This window comes from Rhipicephalus microplus, chromosome 7 (genome assembly GCF_043290135.1).
Source record: "Rhipicephalus microplus isolate Deutch F79 chromosome 7, USDA_Rmic, whole genome shotgun sequence".
Classification (NCBI taxonomy): Eukaryota; Metazoa; Arthropoda; class Arachnida; order Ixodida; family Ixodidae; genus Rhipicephalus; species Rhipicephalus microplus.
The window spans coordinates 14,643,192-14,665,152 of record NC_134706.1 but is presented as its reverse complement, the minus strand read 5'-3'; the positions used below and the strand labels follow the sequence as shown (position 1 = coordinate 14,665,152).

General features: G+C 44.6%; 1 protein-coding gene across 1 annotated transcript in view; it reads right to left on the bottom strand.

Moving 5' to 3' along the window:
* Positions 1-4,847: 4,847 nt before the first annotated feature.
* The window catches only part of LOC119179385 (uncharacterized), a 45,397-nt gene continuing 28,283 nt past the window's right edge, over positions 4,848-21,961 (bottom strand). Inside the window, exons 11-15 of the mRNA XM_075868727.1 lie at positions 10,696-10,902; positions 9,033-9,096; positions 7,741-7,903; positions 5,963-6,083; positions 4,848-4,903 (exon numbers count right to left, since the gene is read on the bottom strand). Coding sequence (XP_075724842.1) covers positions 5,975-6,083; positions 7,741-7,903; positions 9,033-9,096; positions 10,696-10,902 — 543 coding nt within the window. The 3' untranslated portion in view covers positions 4,848-4,903; positions 5,963-5,974. The remainder of the gene's footprint in view (positions 4,904-5,962; positions 6,084-7,740; positions 7,904-9,032; positions 9,097-10,695; positions 10,903-21,961) is intronic.

Genomic DNA, 21,961 nt, shown 5'->3' with positions numbered 1-21,961 from the left:
CTGCGCATCTCTCAAGCCTGTAATTGGCATAAATGACAGGAATGTGCGTAAGAGTGTACCCAGCGAATTTGATTGAGATTCGTTGACCTCGAAAAACCACCGGAGTTGACCTTTAAGCATCCTTAAATAAGTAAAGACATGCTGTTCACGTGTAAACTGTTAACCTGTATGAAACCTGTTTCTCAGTGCTTTACTGAAATGCCAGTTGTATGGCAATGCCTTTTTCCTCCTTTGGAACTAAAATTCCTTTTATTGTGATTCAATTTACTGTTATAAGTATTTGTAATATTTGAAGTATCTTGTACGCCTTGTGTTGCAGCACTGGCCAAGAAATTTTTTTACACCAAAATATGTTCTGTGCTATTTAAATCCTGTTTGCCTTGAAATAAAATTCTTTTTTTTTCAATGTTATTGTTGCCTTTCATACCTTCTTTCGGATATCTTGTTAGTGAGAACATCTAATTGTTTTCTCTTAGTTGCATAACCTTTTCTATCGTATGAATATTAAAAAAATTCAGTCATATCCTGCAGCAGCATTATATGCAGTGACAGGTAGCCCATAAACACGTGACATCAGGTGCTCACTGGTAGTTAGCCATATTCCCTAGTTTGGGAATAAGACATCGTTGGTACATTGTGATGCTGCAAACAGTAGAAGGTGCGGTTCCAATGTGTACTAGTACTTTAACTGCTGCATTTTCATGATGCATATATGGAAAGCTTAATCAGATGCCCTGATACAGTGGTTGTTTGTAAACCAGGCAAGTGTTGTAAACAAGCTTAATTTAATCCAAGGTTTAAGTAAGTGACCGAGCTCAGGGATTCCAAGCTGAAGCACTAGCTCGAATTCTGTTTGGGTAACACACATAAATGAATTGCTTTATATGGAGGGTTGGATGCATCACCGTAGATTTCCATTTATGACTTTCAATACTGCTCAGGTAGAGAATTGTAAAAAATAAACTTCAAAGTTATGCATGTACTGCAATTGGGGTGTCCTATTGGACTCTCCCATTGCAGCTTGGGTCCCATTGACGTCCATTTGAGTCCCATTGCAACCAACTGGAACCACCTATCATGACAGCAGGTCATCCTGTTAGAACTTCAAATATGCAGAGTTGGTTAAAATGTTAGAAGCCACTACATGGGAAGTCCAATTGGACAGTCCCATTGCAGCATGCACTTCCAATTGGGCACCAGTTAGACACCATTTGAACCCCACTTAGCCCCCTTTGCCACCCATTGCTCCTAACTGGAACATCCAGTTGGACCCATTAACTATTTTTGACTGGGTTATCTCGCCGTCTTCTTTCTACGCCAAAGTTTGAGATTGCCCGCCGTACATATGTTTGATAACCTAAGCAACGATTAGAAGCCCCAAGATTTCTACTACAATGTGTGCGAATCAATCAATAGACGTCGGTGTTTGCAAACACCGACGACAGTGTGTATTCGTGTCATCGAAGTAGAAACGGGCTAAGTAAGCGGATCGAACCAGATGGTCTGTTAGATAACAGATTAGATACAATCACGCCAAGAAACTGGAGTCGGTTTAAAAACTACTGCATATGCAGAGGCCTAGGACGAGCACAGGCGCATTCAGCATGGTGTGGCCTATGGCGTAGGCAGAAAGTTTTTTTCGGGGGACGGCATTCTCTTGAAATTGTCATTACATCGTCCTGTATGATGCCATGGCGAAAAAATGTCGGCAGGGGCGGGGGCATGGGCCAGGTATGCCGCCCTCATGGCTGCGCCACTGAATGCATCAAACGGCATCATGCGTTGGTGGCACGGTAAGGCTTTTCTCTTAACCCTCGATATTACGGTCGCGCTAAACTATAACAGTCTGTCGTAGTAATTAATTGAACGGAACGAGTGTTTCTATTATTTTTTTATTTTATTCTAATTGTTTGCTATAAACTCAACTCTTGCGTTGCAGTCGACTGCTGTAATTAACTTCCATTTCCTTTATGGACGCAACGAAAAATCACCGCTTGCGCTACAACCGCGTGGACACGGTATTTACAACATCACAGTGGGAATTTGGCGCCACCCAAGGAGGCTTTGTTGAAAGGATGCATTGCTGAGTTGTGCGCGCACGCTGTGCAAGTACACCTTCTACCCCCGAAAAGCAGATATTACTTAGAAGTATTCGAAAAACTTTGTTGAGAAGAAATATCTCAGCAATTTACCGTTTGCAGAGTACGTTGTGCTCCTCAGCAATGGCAGTGATTGTCCCCCCCCCCCCCCCCCTTCAGTGGATTGATGGTTTAAAAAGAGAAAGCATAAAAGTACCCCTGACATACGCAAACGAAAAGCAATTCGCAGCAAACTCTTTCTGTTGCTCTGACCACTTTTGGGCATGGTAAGAAAACGCTGCTGATAGGTTGTAGAGGCTCCGGAGAACACGCGAGCCGAATAATTTAGCGCAGCACGCAGCCTGGAATTCACAATAAGTTATCAAAAAGAGAGGAAATTGCTCTCTTCTCTCGGCAAATGACCGAGGAAGCTTCAAATTCACTCGTATAAGGCCATCTATCAGCCATTGGCTTACTGAACAAGGCGAGCTCCGTCGTTACAGAAATCACCACCAGACGCCGCCACCTGTCCACGCGTGCGCGCGCAATCACATAGAAAATTTATGTATTTGAAAAAAAAAAGAAAAGAAAAATGCTTAAGGTCACGAGGTGCACATGGTGTATTTTCTTTGCCCCGGTCATCCCTCCCTCTTTAGCTTCCAGCGCTTTCGTTGGGACGAGAGAAGAGAGAAAGCGATTGCAGCGTGCAACAAATCTTTCCTATTCGGCTCGTACTGGACAAATTCTTACAAACTTTGCGGCGTTGAATTCGTGAGGCAATAAGCTATTTTAGTTAATCCGTTCTACGGTTACTTAAAAAAAAAAGGTGTTTTGGGGCCCCTTTAAAATCAGTTGTGTTAATGACGGACAGTACTTCACTAGAAAAAAAAATTTCAGATGGCCTGTGGTCTCCGAGGTTAGTTACAATTTCTCAGATAAATGCCAGAAAAGACAAAAGATATTGATATGTGGGGTTTAACGTCCCAAAACCACCATATCACCATATGTGATACGCCCTAGTGCAGGGCTCCTGAAATTTTGACCACCTGGGGTTCTTTAACGTGCACCCAAATTTGAGCACACGAGCCTACAGCATTTCCGCCTCCATCGGAAATGCAGCCGGCATTCGATCCCGCGACCTGCGGGTCAGCAGCCGAGTACCTCAGCCACTACACCACCGCGGTGGGGCAGAAATGACAAAAAAACATGTGTGCTGCTTGTTAAATGAGTAGGAGAGATAGCATTTAAAAAACATGCTGTTTGTTGGGGGGTTTTGATGACGACACCCATTAAGCATGAAAAAGCATCTAAAGGCTTCCGTGACACGTAGCCGCCACAGAAGGTAGCAGCCGAAAAAAGATTGAAGAAGTTAGAAAACAACACAAACAGTACGTCTTGAGCCCGTGAGTGATAGCTGTAGGCACGTGAAAACACTTCCTTATACACACGCTAGATTTCACTTAATGCGAAAGAAATTGCTACACAAGCGTACGAGTCATGTTCATTGTGCCATGCCGTGTCACACTTTTGTGCAAGCTGTTAAGACAGAAAACAAAGGAGTATTCGCATCACTCCCCGTGCCACTAGATTCACCAAATAAGTAACGAATGTGTATCACATACGGTTGTCCCATGTGCACACTACAGACGGGGCACTGAAAGTACATGGAACGTCCGTCACATCAAGTGGCGGAGACTTGTCTGCTCATTAGAAAGTGTGTAGTGACCTCTCCTTTTTTGTTTTTTTAAATGATGACCAAATTATTAGTTGGGTAACCACGAAATGTGAGTCTGAACTGAACTCAGCATACTTAATGCAATAAAAAATGCCTTTTCCCAGCCATGACTGCGAGCAGCACTAGAACTGAAGTGAATGAAGGAACAACAGTCGCCACAAAGTAAACTTCCAACGCTGCTACCGCACACCTTAGGTCAAGCAAGAAGCGAATTCCCCGCAGTTATGTCAATGCAACACACGAGGACGCGGAAGGCTTGGGAACACCACATAACAGCCACTACAAAAGCACAGCTAACAGTGACAAGCACGGGTCGTATCCTGCCTGACGACTTCAAAAATGACACCCGACCCGTCATACTGCAGGGTCACGTTGCGGCTCAGTTTTAGTGCATGCTCCTGATACACTTAAAAAAGTACAATTAACATACCCTATACTTTCCTTTGCTTCATTCTCTGCTGGCTTTCAGTAACGTTGAGTGATATCTTTCAGTGGTACACAACACTCCTAATAACATTGTGTGGTTTCAAGTTGTGAGCATGGATCTCTGTAAAGCGAAAATCCTGCAGTCCCTTATGTGCTCGCATAGGTTGACTTGAAAGCAAAAACCGTCTTTTTTTTTTGTTTCTCCTCCTCCTCGGTAGATTGTACTGATCCTTCAACCCCGCCCCAAAGGCTTTCTGCAACGAACATGGTTTTGCAGCAGTGCTTTCAGAATTAGCCTACGTCTGACCAAGTGGCTAAGCCGTATGATGAAATCATCATGCCGCATTATGACATTGGGCTATCGGTGACGTCTTGAGAACAATTTTTCGCATCACTTTGTGTTGATGCTGCCACCGGCAGTCCATTTTCTACTTTGATAAGGCGTCTAAAACTTTCGCCTCAATAAAACACCCGATTTGGCAACATAACCTCTCATTCCGCAGTGGATCTTGCAGCATTCGCTGTGCTTTCGAAAAAGTGTAAGACGGTCCATAACTGCGACAAAAAGAATCTACTTTTTGCCGAAAAAACAGTCAACAACCTACCAATTTGAAAATAAACAGTTGAAATTTATTATGAATTGCCTCCTCACACCCGGCCTCACCTGAAAAGAATGAGAAGAATCAGTAGGGATGAAGACATTGCACTAAAAGAAAAAACATTTTTGCCACAATTAAATATTTCATCTAATTTCCAGTAATAAATGAGACACTCTGCAGCACATTTTAATATATCCATGGCACACCGAAATATTTAAAGTGCGAGGGGCACGTATGCCCAAGATGCTTGAATGAGCAAACAAAAATAGTGTTCACATGAAATGCTCCGAATTATAATTTTGCATGGACGCCATAAAAGAAAGGCACCGAAAAGGGACCAAGCTTAACTGAAATGCTAGATTATGTTTTGCTCAAGTTCGCGGTCTGCTGCGGGTGTTGTTTGGTGAAAAAATTCTACTAGAACTCCAGTGTATTTTGCAGCGATACTTCGGCTATTTGCATGACTCCGCCGGTGAGCCCGCCGTTGTGCAAAAGATGCTAATAAATGCCCCAGCATTGATTACACTACAAACTGTAGTGCACGCATTCATTTCTAGAGTATGAAAGAGAGTCCACAACCTGAACATGGCATTCCTCTTTAGTGTTTACTTAAATGTGCACCAAACTACGATAATAAAAATACAGTGTAATCTGTCACACAATGTGAACAAACATTTCTTGAAGCTGTAGTTAAATTGTTCCCAAACGGCGTTGGTACACACTCACACCTGATTATAACAAAGCTGCATCTTACACGAAAGTAAGTTTGTTATATCCGAACATTCATTACAAAGGTTTATTCCTAACACTATACTCATCGTAAGACTATTAGTCGATTCCTTCGTTATAACCGATATTTCATTATAACAGGGTTCGTTACATCAGGGCTTAAGCGAACACGAAAAATTTCTGCTGTCATCAGAAATGGTGCCTTATTGCGTAAAAACAGCTGCTTTAGAATTATTTCATTAAAATTAATCCCGATTGACCACCTCACAGGTTCCGAATTCGAGACTTGTTGCTAACACACGTGTCTAGTACACCCTTAGTGGGTTTAGGGCTTCGCACATACAAGCAAAGTATTAGAGCAGATCAGCAAGTAACACCAGCGGAAGTCGACTTACAACATTGCGCCTTCAACGCAGGCGATGCAACAGTTGCATTATCTTACTGCTCACGGAAGTCCTCGACCTTCGTCCGTTCTCGCATTTGCTGCCTCTGAGGGGACTGATAGAGAACGTCTCCCTGGAAAGTATTTCAAATTAGTTAGCAGAATTTTTTCTCCAGCTCATGTGATTTCCTAACAAAATAGTGAAGCCACAATAGCATCTGTTCCTGCTTTGAAAGCAGTGCGAGGGTGCTGTAATGTTTTAGAAACTTCGAAGCGCTCATAATTTGCTAGTTATATATAGGCAATTACTGTGTGGCTCCAGTGCGCATTTTGCTTGACTTACCTGAACGATCAAACACACTGAGACTATGCAACATGAAAGTACCACCAGGGAACTTCGTTCAAAGAACAACGCCAAGAAACACCACCTCTTGCCTCACGCTTCTTGGGTCCATCTTTGTGACCCGTGTACTGTATTTGTCTTGTGATGAAGTGCGAAGGCCTGCATTTGCTGAGCTGATGAGCATAAATGTCAAGTGCTCGTCCCGAGGCTTATCTCTAGTGTGTGCATCACGCTGTACTGGCCCCTAGTTTTAAAAAATTTGTATGTTACCCAACATTGCGTCTTATGCTTTTCCCAGAAAGTTTGAGCTGAACTTACATAATGCACAAAGGTGTCACTTCGCTTGCTGAAGTGGTCGCTTTGCAAAAGAAGCAAGCAGCTCAAACGCAATGAAATAACAAAAGCGACAATTGATAGTTTGTGCTCGTTCCATGAATATCTGTGCGTTCATTCCATACGAACAGCGTGCTCTAAAGGAGCCCTACATTTTTTTGTTTTTTGTCGGCAATCTGCAGAGCTCAAACGCATGTAGCACGGAATACTGGTGAACCCCTAAAAAATTATCGAAATGGCTGCACAGTAATGGAAGTTATTGGTCCTCAAACTTTGAAACCGTAGTATAACAGGACAAAGAATGACCTCTTTCATATTCCACCCTCCTACTGCCGTAAGAGGTCGGTTTTTATCACTGGCACCTTTCACTGAGTCAGGGTGGCCGTTGTGCGGCACAAATAATGTCATTTTACAATTCTTTTTAAATTTTCCTCCTTAAAAGCAAAAATCATTTTGTATCCAAGGAAGCATTATAACATGTTTTTAATATTTTTTTATCACACAGCTGTGCGGCCTATCTGGGACAGTATGAATATTACATGCGACTTGTCGCATCAGGCCAATCAAAACGCCCGGCGAATGTCGTCACTCCTGCGTGCTGAAGTCTCACTTCCTGCCACAAATAATAGCTGTGCGTCGCTCTAGTCCAAAAGCGAAGTATTTTTTTCCGTTGAAACGAAGTTATAGCGAGTTTGTTTCTGATGTGCCCCTCGCACGACCATATTGGTGCATTCTACAGTTCGACAAGAAGCAATGAAAAGTACAAGCTTAAATTGTGTCGCTGGGCCCCTTTTAAATGTTGAGCTGTGAATGTTGTTTGTTTGCACTATTCTTGAACGTGTTCTTTTTATGCATCCTTTGTGCTTGAGAAGCGTGCTGCATGTTCAGGCTGCTCGCCGGTCTTTGCATGACATTCTAAATTGTTGCTATTAGGTTGTTGCTGTGCCCTTGCAAAAAAAGACTGCGACAGTGTTCTAAAGCATTCCAAATGGTCACCGAAATGGCTGGTACATTTTACAGCCAATGGCATTTTTTATTTATTTATTTATCCATACTGCAGGTCGATATGCTGGCACACGCAGGAGTGATTGCATTATTTGCTGCATATCTCTCACCTCTGAAGAAATTCCAGAGTTGCCGCAACAGGGTCTGGATAGGCCAAGTTGAAAACATAGTAGCTGAGAAGTAAAAGACAGGTCGCCTCCGAAAAGTCCACAGGCTCTGTGAAAAGGATCTGCTGTTCGCAAGTCACAAAGCATTTCTTCTGGAAAATGCCTCCTGCAAAATGATGGCAAGCAAAGCAGTGGGTCAACGTAACTTCATCTTTCATAATCAGTGCAAGGTGAGTTGTGAAGCAATTGTAGAAAAAAAGGTTGCCATTCTATAAGCTGCAATCAGAGCACAAGAGCTTTGGCTTTTGTGGAAGCCATATACATGGAGCACTTTTTAAGGAAAATTGCATATGATTCAGTCACTGCAAAGACAAAGTGTATGTTAAAAAACAATAAAGGTACTTATTGAAATTGTCCACAACAATTTATGTGACGTATATATTCCTTATCATGACAAAAGTTTTCGAAAGATGGGGGCACATGACAACTGAATTAAGTTTCAAAAGAAAAGAAATCTCATTGAGAGGCTAAATGGAATTAGCGTTACCACATAGGGTTCACAACTCTTGAACATAGAAACTGTTCATGCTTAACTTATGAAGGACAAATTATACTGAATGTGTCGGTTTTTGATGAGGCATTTGTAATGTTAAATGCCAAAAAATGCTGTTTAGTTTCCTTAGATACAATAATTAATAACTAATTAGACGTGTAGGCACACATACAAAAACAGCGAAATACCTGCATATATTCGACAAGAAAGCAGTCCTGGAAATGGACCAATGCCTGGTTTCCTTTTTTTTCCAAGACCACGTCACCACAACATAATAAAACTTTTATTTGTGATTTGATGCAGATCAAGATAAGCGCCAATCCGACATGCAAGATAACACGCATCTTAATCCTTCACCTGCTTCTTAAATGCACTCAGGAAAGAGCACTGCCCAACGAAAATAATTTTACCATTATTTCCTTTTTTATTCACAGCGGCAACGCTTGCCGTTCTTGTCGCACCAAATCCATATGAACATCCACCGTCACTTTCTGCAACTAGTCCATTTGTACTTTTCAGAATAAAGGGAGAAAAAAAAGAAAGAAAGAAAGAAAATGTAGGTGTGCCGGGAACAGGGTGCGCTGAGCGCTTCACGGCCAGTCTTAAGCCTCCCCGCCTCCGTCCCATTAAGTTGCTAGATAACATGTGGATGAAGCCAAAGCCCATGTTGTCTGGGCTACGTCATCATCCCCGAGTAAATAGCAATGCAAATAAAAAAATAAAAGCTTATGCGGGAACATACCAAGTGCAACGATAGTAGGGGTGCACGGCAGCTCGGGGAGTATTTCTGCGATGTCCGTTCCTTCCTGAAAGACGGAACAAAAGGGAATCCGGGTCACCAGTACATGAAAAATTTCCCCCAAAAAAAACGTTTGAACCCTTTGAACATTTCACTTGGACTCTTGTTTCCACTCGCGGGTGTCGTAACGCAACGTGTTTCGAGTTCGTTATGCGGAAATTCCGGCATCTGCATTATTGGTTGCCAGCGAAAGCTCGGCATTGTCCCCGAGCAGAAATACGAGATAAATGTAAATAAATGAATAATGAAAATCCTCAGTGTGAGCAGGAACCAAACCTAGGATTCATGTTTGGGGAGTAGGTGTTCTACAAAAGAGCCACGCTCGTGCCTAAAAATGTCACGAAAAAAAAAAAAACACAATTGTCATGTCGAGTAAACAGTGTTCTTAAAGCATGTAATATTGCACGGGAGACGCACGTAATTACCGTAGGCGTTAAAACACGTGATCAACGCGAGTGATTGCTTCAAATCCCACCAATCATGGGGCACACAGACATACTTGATCGCTATCAGCTGAAGCATAAATTAGGCGCACAGGTGTTGCCTTATGGTCGCATAGTGCATACTTTGAAACTATGCTTGTAGTAGGCACTATAGGTTAGTTTTAGACGGCCAGTATTATGCAGTCAAGGTGTTTACCGAGACGCGAATCCATGCCGGCGATTGTGAAAACGATGTGAACAGGGCCCGATTATGTTACCGCTGTTAAAAACAGTGGACATAGAGCGCAGGAGAGGAAGAGAAGGACGAGAGACGCCCGTGGCACGTGGGGGGTTCTTGGATCTATGCCGCAATAAACGTACGTCAAGACGCTCTGCTCTTCCTCTCCAGGCGTATTTGTCCTTTGAACCCGGTTTTCCACGAAACTCTTCGAATTTTACAACCGCGTTCTCCTGTTAAAGGCGAAGCAGAAGCTTTTGTTCTACAAATGATCGTAAAATCAAAATTGTATAAACAGTGCAATTTCGCACCCTGGTTTTGAATTTACAATTAATTTGCTTGCACAATGAGCAGTTGTGAAGCACTTAAAATTTCATATTTACCCAGTGGTGTGCCGGGTGGGCTCTTTGGAAAAATGTATACATTGGGAAGAATAATAGCATATTGAAATAATGTAGTATCATTGAGTCACAATATCCCAGAATGAATGTCATGGGTCTATTTGAGCTGCAAATATATAACAAAACTAATTCAGTTTGGCGCCCAAGACAATTTACTAGATTTAAAAATTTTTTAACGGTAGTATAAGCCCACATCTTGCGTACATTGTAATCTCCAGTTTGCTTTCCTGACAAAATATACTTGTTCTGATTGAACTTGAAGCAGAAATATTCCCACTCTAAAACAGAAATATTATAAGAGAAGCCAATTTAGGTGCGTCTAGATAAGATTGAGCACGAGGTCTTCGACACCATTGCCGATTTTGATGAAACTTACCGTAGACCTAGGCATGAGCGCCAGAACAGTGGCTTTGAACTTACTTTGTATTGCAAAAAAAAAATTTTTTTTCACCCGAAAAAATTATACATATAACTTTTGGCACACGTGAGATGCTTGGTGAAGATGTGAAACAACAATTAAAACTTCAAACCGGAATGCAACTCACTTCTAAGACCCGATAGAGATGCCTTTCATCTTCTCTGAAATATGAGCACAGAAGGGGTAGCATAGCTTCCTCTTCTGCGTTCGCGTTGCCTTTTTTTGTCCCTTTTTCCATGGCCAGCAGTATATATATGACATCTGTCCTTGTGATCGTCTCCATGTATCGAACAAGCGGTGGCGCATATGTTGACACTTTTTGATCAAATATAGCCTGAAACATCACATGCACCGATTAGTGACAGCATGTGGCCAAGTCAGCATCCTGAATCAGCTTCAGCAAGCAATAGACATCAAGCACATACAAGATACAATGAAGCTGGCAATCTGAGCAAAACCACAATGAAAATACTACTTAATAAATAAAAAATTGAACAAACTAAATATGAGTGATTGCAACAAGCGACAAAAAGTCCTACATCTGGTTTAATAAAGTATTTTCTCTTTGTCACATTCAGAGGAAGGAATGCTTTGATTTTTTTTTATCTTGCATTTTAAGAAAAATTGCTGGACTTTTAATTAGGAAACACTAAACGTTCGGCTTTGCTCTGACTCGTCGATCAATCGGGCTTGTGCTGCGTTCTGCCAGCTACCCCATTAGTTCAACCGGTCTAAATACTTGGGCAGCATGACCTTTACTCAACTGTGCTATTTTACTATACAGCGACCCAGCAACCCTTTCTCAAGTAATCATTGAATGGCTTCGTTAAATTGGTTTATTGTCTCGGGAATCGTGTGCCCGAAAGAAATTTCAGAATCTGCGAAGTACGAGCAGAATTACGAGGCTTTGTCGCATGCTTCAAGCGCCTTCCTTCTTTTTTCGTACCTGAAAGCATGCTGAAAGGTATACAGGAGAGGTGTGTCACAGAACGAGCGCTAAAAATAGGCGCGCCGCAAATTCTTGCGGTAACGCGCGGAAGAACGCCGCGAAGTCAAAAGAAAAAAAAAGGAAAGAAAAAGAAAACAAACGGCCAAGGCTCCCCGGGCGCGCGCTCTCCCCGCAGAAGCGTGGCTTCATCGATGAACCCCCTCACCCCACAACGGCGGCCGAGCAAGCCCGCGATTTTTCTAGAACGAAGGAGGCGTGGTCACACCGAGATGAGTCATCCGACGCGGAGGGCAGTCGAACCGTCTCGCACCTCTCCCCAGCTTTCGCTGCGCATCGCGCCGACGAAATGAGGAGAACTTTCTGGAAGGTGGCGCGGAACGTATTTAATCGAGCAGCCGAGACGAGAAAGCGGGAGGAGACGGAAGTGAGCGCCAGAGCGCGTAGGGATTCCGCCGTGTAGTCGGCGAAGTTTTTGGTCCGTAGGGACGAGGCCGGAGGTGAAGAGGATTTCCACCTGAGGGGTGACGACTCGAGCTACCGGCAAGAGTGTGTGTTTACCGCTATCGAGCGAAGACGCGGGGCAACAGCTGCGTGTGTGAAGCCGACGTGTTCCGGCGAAGAAGTTGAAGTTGGAAGAGGGGCCAATTGAAGACGGGAGGTTTCCTGGAAGAGAAACTTCGAGGGCTGCAGAACGACAACAACGCTGGACTTTGAGTGAGTGGTTCTCGGAAGAGTATCATTCAGACTTTTGTTCCAAGGACTTTGGACTGAATAGGTTTTATATCTCTTTAGTCTTTAAGTGTATTGGTTATTCAATGCATGCGACTGCATTGTAGGGCGTATTGTTGTCTGTGTCCGTTGTTTCAATTGTGGCTGATTGTACTGTGTAGTACGTTGTTTGATTGGTGACGTATTGTATGTAACTATTGTGGAGTGTGCATACGTGTGTATTGTGTTTTGATCTGCCATTAATGAGAATATAATTTTGTTTGTTTATCAACTCTCGGCTCTGACTTGTTCTTTGGACCACAGCCGGCGTCCGCTGGCGCGCCAAAAAGGACCACTTCTAAATTGTCCACGCTTTCGTGGTGCGATTCGGGGGGTCGATACTTCGACCCTTGGAATTAGCCCGGCGATCGCCTCCCTAATTAACGGGACAGGTGTGACAATTAATCTGGTGTCCGCGAAACAGGACCTTTTGGTGCACAGTGTGTCCAAAGTAGTGAGAAAGAGCCTCGAGTTGTTGATAGTGCTATCGGAACGATTTTGTGTGTTGTTCAGTGTTCTCGTTAACGAGTGCAGGGGAGTGTTCCGATAGACCGATTTAGGCAGATACTTTTTGCACGCGGCAAGGTCTTATTTGCGAGATACAATGGATCTCGAAAAGTTAGTTGCTCTTGGTGAGAAGATGGGTCTTTCTGGCGCCGAACTACGGAAGTGGGTAAGCCAGAAGGAGAAAGAGGCGGTGGAGAGAGAAAAGCAGGCCGCTGAGAGGGCGAGAGAAGAAAGAGAGGCAAAGGAGCGACAGCTGAAAGAAGAAAGAGAGCAGCAGTTGAAGTTGGAGCTGGAGAGAGAAAAGCTGGCCGCTGAGAGGGCGAGAGAAGAAAGAGAGGCAAAGGAGCGACAGCTGAAAGAAGAAAAAGAGGAAAGAGAACGGCAGCGGCAGCACGAGATGGAACTCGAGCGGCTCCGGTTGCAACAGCGAAGTGAAACTCCCGTCCAATCTAGAGTTGAAAGCAGCGAACGGGAAGATCATGGCTTCCGCTTGAACCCAAGCAAGCTGCTCGTGGCGTTTGATGAAAGGAAGGACGACTTTGACGCGTACCTTCACCGATTCGAGACGATTGCGAAGAGCCAGAATTGGCCGGAACATCAATGGGCAACTGCTTTGAGTACTTGCTTGAGTGGTGAAGCGCTCAGTGTGTACGGCAGGCTGACGCCGACCGATGCAGCCAACTACGCAAAGGTGAAAGCTGCTTTGTTGAAGCGATTTAGATTTACCGTGGAAGGATTCCGGGACAGATTTAGGACAGGAAAGCCAGCTGATGGGGAGACGGCTACGCAGTATGCCGCCCGACTTTGCCATTATTTCGACAGATGGATTGAACTTTCAGGGACAGCACAGGAGTACGATGAGCTTAGAGAGCTCCTAATTAGAGAACAATTTCTTACTAGTTGCCACCCAAGCCTGTCGCTGTACTTGAAAGAGAGGAGAGCTAAATCACTTGAAGACATGCTTGAATTAGCTGATCAATTCTTGGAAGCGCAAGGTGGCACTAATTTGGCCAAGGTAAAGAAGGAGTGTCCCGACGATTCGAAGAAATTGGCTCCCGAAGAAAAGAAGCGTGCACCAGAGAGCATTCCGCGATGTTTTCTGTGCAACCGAGTGGGTCATCGCGCGAAAAACTGTCGAACGATCTTTACGAGCCCTACGGTTGTAAAATGTTTCAAGTGTGGTCAGACTGGGCACAAAGCAGATGCATGTCGGAACGGAGTGAGTCAAACTCACCAGGTATCCTGCGTGCAAGCAGCACCGAAATCTGATAATAATGCCGTCACTGATGGATTCGTAGAGTTGAAGAATGGGGAGAAAATTCCTATTGTGGGGGCTGTAATGTCAAAACAGCCAACCGGTGTTACGAAGGAAATGCCAACGCTTCCTGGAAAGATTGCAGGCAAGAAGATTACGGTTCTAAGAGACACCGGTAGCTCCACGGTTATCGTGAGGAGAAATTTGGTACGGGAAAGAGAGTTGACAGGCAGAACGAAACCGGTTTGCCTAATTGACCGTACGGTCCGGATGCTTCCCGAAGCAGAAATTGAAGTTGAAACCCCGTACTTCAGCGGGAAGGTTACTGCGTTATGCATGACGACCCCCCTGTATGACCTTGTCATCGGAAACATCGACGGGGCGCGAGGGCCAAGTGATCCAGAATGTTTGGGAGAAGACCCGAAGTTAGAGCCCTCGCCAACACAGCGGCCGCGAGATACAGTGGAGGAGCATCCCGTGACGGATCTCACTAGAGCCCGAGGCGAAGCCGCGGCGCAAGAGACAGCGAAGGAGAAGACGATCGTGTCGAATAAGTTCACGGGCCGAGCAACCGGGCTTGCGTCGGCACGACCTCAACCGACCGACATTGTAAAGGAGACGGAGTTGGCCAGCCGGGAAAAATGTAGAGGCATGATCAAGCGGGTAAATAAACAGACAGGACCCGTCGAATGTAATGACGCGTTAACGGTGTCGGAAGAGACAACGATGGCTGAGACAATGCCTCAAATATCGTCGTTGGAAAGAGCTCGCCGAAAAAGAACGTGGAAGCACAAGAAGAGATCGAGCGAGCACCGCAAAAGGGGGCGCAAGCGCTGCTCGAAGTACTCAGGATAAGTGCTGAGGTCAAAGCAGAATGTGGTTGGCAGCGTTGAGTGTCATATGTTGTGTTAATGTTGTGTTATCATGTGTCACAAGTGTCGAAGTGTTGTGCTGTGATGTGATGTATAGTATTGTACCATTGTTGTAATGAGAGAACTTTGTACATTTGTATTGTTGGGAATGTGTGGTGGAGTGTTGTACTCATGTGCTTGTGGTTGTGTTTTCACGTGTTGCTTAATTGATTTACAATGTACAATTGTATTAGGTGATCTATTGTGAATGTGAAGTGTCATGAGCGACTGATGGTGTTACAGTCTGTAAGAGTGTGTGGTGACTGTTCGCGCTCGTCTGTGGGGTTTTGAATATTACGAGATAATATTCTTAAAGTGGGGGGCAGTGTCACAGAACGAGCGCTAAAAATAGGCGCGCCGCAAATTCTTGCGGTAACGCGCGGAAGAACGCCGCGAAGTCAAAAGAAAAAAAAAGGAAAGAAAAAGAAAACAAACGGCCAAGGCTCCCCGGGCGCGCGCTCTCCCCGCAGAAGCGTGGCTTCAATTATGAAACCCCTCACCCCACAACGGCGGCCGAGCAAGCCCGCGATTTTTCTAGAACGAAGGAGGCGTGGTCACACCGAGATGAGTCATCCGACGCGAAGGGCAGTCGAACCGTCTCGCACCTCTCCCCAGCTTTCGCTGCGCATCGCGCCGACGAAATGAGGAGAACTTTCTAGAAGGTGGCGCGGAACGTATTTAATCGAGCAGCCGAGACGAGAAAGCAGGAGGAGACGGAAGTGAGCGCCAGAGCGCGTAGGGATTCCGCCGTGTAGTCGGCGAAGTTTTTGGTCCGTAGGGACGAGGCCGGAGGTGAAGAGGATTTCCACCTGAGGGGTGACGACTCGAGCTACCGGCAAGAGTGTGTGTTTACCGCTATCGAGCGAAGACGCGGGGCAACAGCTGCGTGTGTGAAGCCGACGTGTTCCGGCGAAGAAGTTGAAGTTGGAAGAGGGGCCAATTGAAGACGGGAGGTTTCCTGGAAGAGAAACTTCGAGGGCTGCAGAACGACAACAACGCTGGACTTTGAGTGAGTGATTCTCGGAAGAGTATCATTCAGACTTTTGTTCCAAGGACTTTGGACTGAATAGGTTTTATATCTCTTTAGTCTTTAAGTGTATTGGTTATTCAATGCATGCGACTGCATTGTAGGGCGTATTGTTGTCTGTGTCCGTTGTTTCAATTGTGGCTGATTGTACTGTGTAGTACGTTGTTTGATTGGTGACGTATTGTATGTAACTATTGTGGAGTGTGCATACGTGTGTATTGTGTTTTGATCTGCCGTTAATGAGAATATAATTTTGTTTGTTTATCAACTCTCGGCTCTGACTTGTTCTTTGGACCACAGCCGGCGTCCGCTGGCGCGCCAAAAAGGACCACTTCTAAATTGTCCACGCTTTCGTGGTGCGATTCGGGGGGTCGATACTTCGACCCTTGGAATTAGCCCGGCGATCGCCTCCCTAATTAACGGGACAGGTGTGACAAGGTGATGAAAAGGGGTCGGAAAGCTACGTTACCATGTCGGCCCACCTCATAACCTCAAGAACCTTCTTCGTTTTGAATGCACGGCGTTATTTCAGCATCACGAGCCAGCACGTAGGCATGCGGTGGCACGCTGCAGCGGCAGTGATAAATATGCAGCTCGAGATGCTCAATTTAGCTCGCGGCCAAGGAATTTGGATTTACGGCATGGTCATGTGGTTTTATGGACTCAGTTTTTAAGAGAAAAAAGAAGCGATTCCCAGCTGACTTAAAATTGATTGTAAATTCCAGGCCGCAGAGAGAGAGAGAGAGAGATAAGGAAGCAAGGAAAGGCAGGGAGGTTAACCAGACACACATCCGGTTTGCTACCCTGCACTGGGGAAGAAATGAAGGGGAGGAAAGAGGTTGCAGAGAGATAAGAAAGGCACACACAGTCTACAGGCGGTCGCTCAGGCTTGTTGTCTTCAAGTAATCTAGGAGTGCTTAGTCGCTTTCTGCTCAATCGAGGCAGACACCCAAGGTCCCAAAATCTTCCGCACAAAAAATGGTCTAGAGTTCAGTTGGTTCGAAACCATCCAGAGCTGGCATTGCTGCGTGTTGTAGTAAGCGCAGCTGCACAGGACGTGTTCAGTGGTCTCTTCAGTTCTGCAGGAGTCGCATGTGGAGGTGTCTGCCATACCGATGCGAAAGGAGTACATCTTCGCGAACGCAACACCCAACCAAAGGCAACATAAGGCCGCAGACTGCGCTGTAATGTATGGGTCTCGTGCTCTCAAGAACCTCGACTGCCGATCGGCAGTGTTTTCTAACCATGCCTAAAAAAGTGTTGTTGGGACCCTTTAAGAATTATTTAGGTGTTAGTTCGTTTCATAACGATATGTGCGTCTTCAATTCACTGTGTATGCGGCACACGTGAAAGTGAAATTGAGTGTTTTTTGGACCTGCTTTCCCCGCAAACAATGTTTTGCACTCTTGCATTCAGATAGAAACACTTCTTTATTAAAGTTAGGGCGAAATTTCCAAGAACCTTTAATTTTCCTTCAAGAAATGGTTGCGTTCAAGTAAACATATCTTTTAACTACGAAAACCTAACTGCATTGGCAGAGCACTAATTTAGCGTCGATTGCATAAAACTTGAAATAGAAACTGAAGCTGGCAGAATTTAATTCCAACCTTGTCAAATGTGAAGATAAGGGCCTGTTTCATGAATCATCAGACTTCTTTCATGATGAAATTTCACGTGCCAAAGCCAACAAAATCGTTATAAGGCATGCGTCAAAGGAGGACTCTGGAAATTTGTACCATTTGTTATTATTCTGTGTGCATTGACATCCCACAAAATAATAAAAGCCGGAAAGAGGTTGAGACCTAGCACATTGTGAGTTTCAATGAGGTGTAAACCCCGGTGATGATGATATATGGTGTTTTTTATCGCAAGGGCCATTTGATGGCCAAAGAGCGCCAGTTCATGGGACAAGGAATGTGGACAATGATTGTGATTAGCGGCTGTATAAGGGCCATAAAAATCCTCGCGGTAAGGCGGGTAAAAACAGACAGGTAATAAAACCATAGCCATGTCGTGAAAGGTGTGTGTGGTGCGAATAGATGACAAAAGTTGGTGATAATAAAAATGATGGTGGACATGTATGGCATTAGCACAAGTGCCTCACTCGTTCATACCCTTGCGTCCAAGGGCCGTGAGGCAAGTGCTTTGTTGTGTAGCCACCACAGCGAAAACCTCTCTGGAGAGGTCGTGCTACGGAATGTCCGGGTATATGATATGAAAACTATGAATTTCTTTTAAAAACGCTAACAATGATTTATGACTAAAAAGCAGTTCCCTATACCGACGAACATTGTAGGGTGTAAAGGTATATGTTGTCGGTAAGGTAATCGAAAGTTGTTTTCTTAAGAGTGTCCGATTGTTTGCACTTAATTAAAATGTGAAGAACTGTTAGTGCTTCACCACTTCTGTCACACAATGGTGGATCGCCTCCGGACAAAAGATATGAGTGTGTCGTGTATGTGTGTCTTATCCTGAGCCTCGTTAATGTTACCTCTGTATGACGTGATTTTGATACTGGTGGCCAATGGCCAAGGTGTGGCTTGATAACGTGTACTTTGTTTTGTATGTGTCTATCCCACTTGTTCTGCCAGTAGTCCCTGAGCTTTCGTTTGAGAGATGGCTTAAGATCAAGGGCCGGGATTGATATGGGTGTAGTGGCAGTGCTTTCGTGGACGGATGCAGCAAGCTGATCCGCCATCACGTTGCCTTGAATCTCACGGTGCCCTGGCACCCAGCACACAACATGTTGGTTGAGTGTGTAGAGTGTGCATAAAATGGAGTAAAGTGAGACGAGAACAGGGTATTTTTGTTTTTTAAGACTGTGCAGAGCGGTTACCACACTGAGGGAGTCTGTATAAATTACTGCTTTTTGTATTTGTAATTTTTTGATGTGTTTAGCTGCCACAAGTATCGCAAAAGCTTCCGCTGTGAAGATACTTGTGCCTGGATGTAGAGGGCCAGCATCCGAAAAGGAAGGGCCAACAGCACCGTAGGACAAAGAGGAGTTGGACTTAGAGGCTTCTGTGAAGAACTCAGGACGTGTGTATTTGTGTTGAAGTTCCAGGAAGTATGTTCGGATATGGGCAATAGGCGCATGTTTTGTAATTTCTAGGAAAGACACATCGCAATCTATAGTCAGCCACTGCCTTGGTGGCGGGTATGCTACAGGAGCTATTAAACTGTGTTAGGTGACACTCCAGTGTCCTCAGCTAGACCCTTCAGGCGAACTGAGAAGGGCTGCCTCATCGAAGGCTTGTTTTGAAACAGAATGGAGCTCGACAAATCAATAATAGTAGAGTATGATGGGTGCTTCTTGTCTGCTTTCACCTTAAGAAAATAAACAAAGGACAAGTAAGTTCTCTGCAGATAAAGCGACCACTCATTTGACTCAACGTAAAGGCTTTCTACGGGGCTGGTGCGAAAAGCACCCGTAGAAAGGCGAATGCCCAAATGGTGCACGGGGTCCAGCATCTTCAAAGCACTTTGAGTCGCAGACTGATAAACAACGGCCCCATAGTCTAAGCGGGTGCGAATGAGACTTCTATACAGGTTCATGAGACATTGCCTGTCACTACCCCACGTAGTACGTGACAACACTTTTATAACATTCATGTTTAAAACAAAAACATTCATTTAAAAACAAAAAACATTTTGTTTTTAAATACTTGATGTGCGGTACGAAGGTCAACTAGTTGTCCAAGATTAAGCCTAAGAATTTATGCTCTGCATTGACAGACAGACGTTGACCGTTCAGTTCAATGTCAGGTTCTGAGTGCACGCCTCTCTTTCGGGAGAACAAGACACAGGTGCTTTTTTCTGGGTTCAGCCGGAATCTGTTTTCCTCTGCCCATTTGGAGACCTTGTTTAAACCTAACTGAACCTGCCGCTCACACATAGCTAGGTTGCATGACTTAAAGCCAAGCTGGACGTCATCGACATATGTGGAATAGAACATGTTGCGGGGGATGGACAGGTGCAAGGAATTCATTTTGATAATAAAAAGTGTACAACTAAGTACACCACCTTGCGGTACTCCCGTTTCTTGCACAAATGTTTGGGAGAGAATACTGCCCACACGGACACGGAATTTCCGATTGGACAAGTAACTCTCGATTATGGAAAGCATTCTACCGCGCACATCCCGGTGAGACAAGTCTCTTAATATGCCAAAATGCCATGTTGTGTCGTAAGCCTTCTCAATACCGAGAAACACAGAGAGGAAGTATTGTTTGTGGACGAAAGCGTCACGGATCTGTGCCTCGATACGCACCAGATGGTCGGTGGTGGATCTACCCTCTCGAAACCCACATTGGTATTGGTCAAGCAGATTGTGTGTTTCAAGGAAATATAAAATTCGGCGGTTTATCATTTTTTGAAAAAGTTCACAAAGGCAGCTGGTTAGTGCAATGGGCCTATAACTTGAAACTAAGGAAGGGTCCTTGCCCTGTTTCAAAATTGGGATAACAATAGCCTCTTTCCAGGAAGCAGGGATGGTGCCAGAAAGCCAGATATCATTGTATAGAGAGAGTAAAGTTTTTCGCGTTTTTAGCGGCAGGTTTTTTAACATTTCATACGTGACACGGTCGTAGCCTGGGGCAGAATTACTGCAAGAGTTTAGTGATGTTTGTAGCTCAGCTAAGTTGAAAGGTTGGTTGTATGCCTCGTGATTTGTGCACTTGTATTCTAGTTTCTGCTTTTCTATCCTTGCTTTATATCTTTGGAAAGCTTCAGTGTAGTGACGAGCTAGACAATTGCTCGTAGTGTGCACCGGGGAAGTTCGCCTGATCTTCCAGGCTGTCACCCTGTGTGTTTACGAGTGGGAGTGAGTGTACTTGTCTTCCTGCTACCCTACGAACCATGTTCCAGACTTTAGCCTCTAGTGTATATGAGTTTATCCCTGATAAAAACTTGTGCCAGCTTTCTCTTCTGGCCTGTTGACGCGTTCTCCTGCCTCGAGATTTTATTTTCTTAAAGCTCTCAAGGTTTTCCGCCGTCGGCGAGTTCCGCAGCAACCTCCATGCCCTGTTCTGTTCCTTTCGCGCATTCTGACACTCAGTGTTCCACCACGGAACGTGTCGTTTGCCGGGCAGTCCGGATGTTTGTGGAATGCACTTGGCTGCTGCGTCAGTAATAAAAGCCGTGAAGTACTGCACAGCTTCATCTATGCCTAATCCGCACATGTCAGTCCAACTTAATTGAGTAATCTTTTGAAATTGTTCCCAGTCGGCTTTGTTTACCAGCCATTTGGGAACATGTGGAGGACATTCATATATTATTGGTGTACTCAAAACTAGAAAAAAATGGTCACTTCCATATGGATTATTTATGACTTTCCACTGAAGTAATGGTACAAGTGAAGGAGGTGCGATACCGAGGTCTATGGAAGAGTAAGTTTTGTTGGCGAGGTTATAGTAAGTTGCCTCTTTCCTATTCAACAGACAAGCACCTGATGAAATGAGGAATTATTCAATGAGACGACCTCGTGCATCACAGCGAGAGTAACCCCACAGACCATTATGGGCGTTCAGGTCCCCAAGGACCAGATAAGGTTCAGGTAGTCCGTCTATTAAAGACTGGAACTGAAGTTTTTCAAGCAGTGGTGCGGAGGTATGTACAAAGAACAGACAGTGACAAGTTTGTTTTGAATAACTGCTCGGACAGCCACCGCCTCGAGGGAAGTTTGGAGGGGTAATTGTGTGCATGCTATACCTTGACTAACTATAACCGCTACACTACCGGATGGTGGCATGGCATCATCTCTATCCTTTCGGAAGATTACGTAGTTACGTAAAAAGTTTGTGTTTGTTCGTTTTAAGTGTGTATCTTGTACACACAGCACTCTTGAATTGTGTTCATGGAGGAGTTCTTGTAAGTCATTGAGGTTTCGAAGAAGGCCTCGGATGTTCCGCTGTATTATTTCTGTCTGCATATTTAAACAAGAGAGATGCTGCTGTGTGTACAAAGAGTATCCTGTGT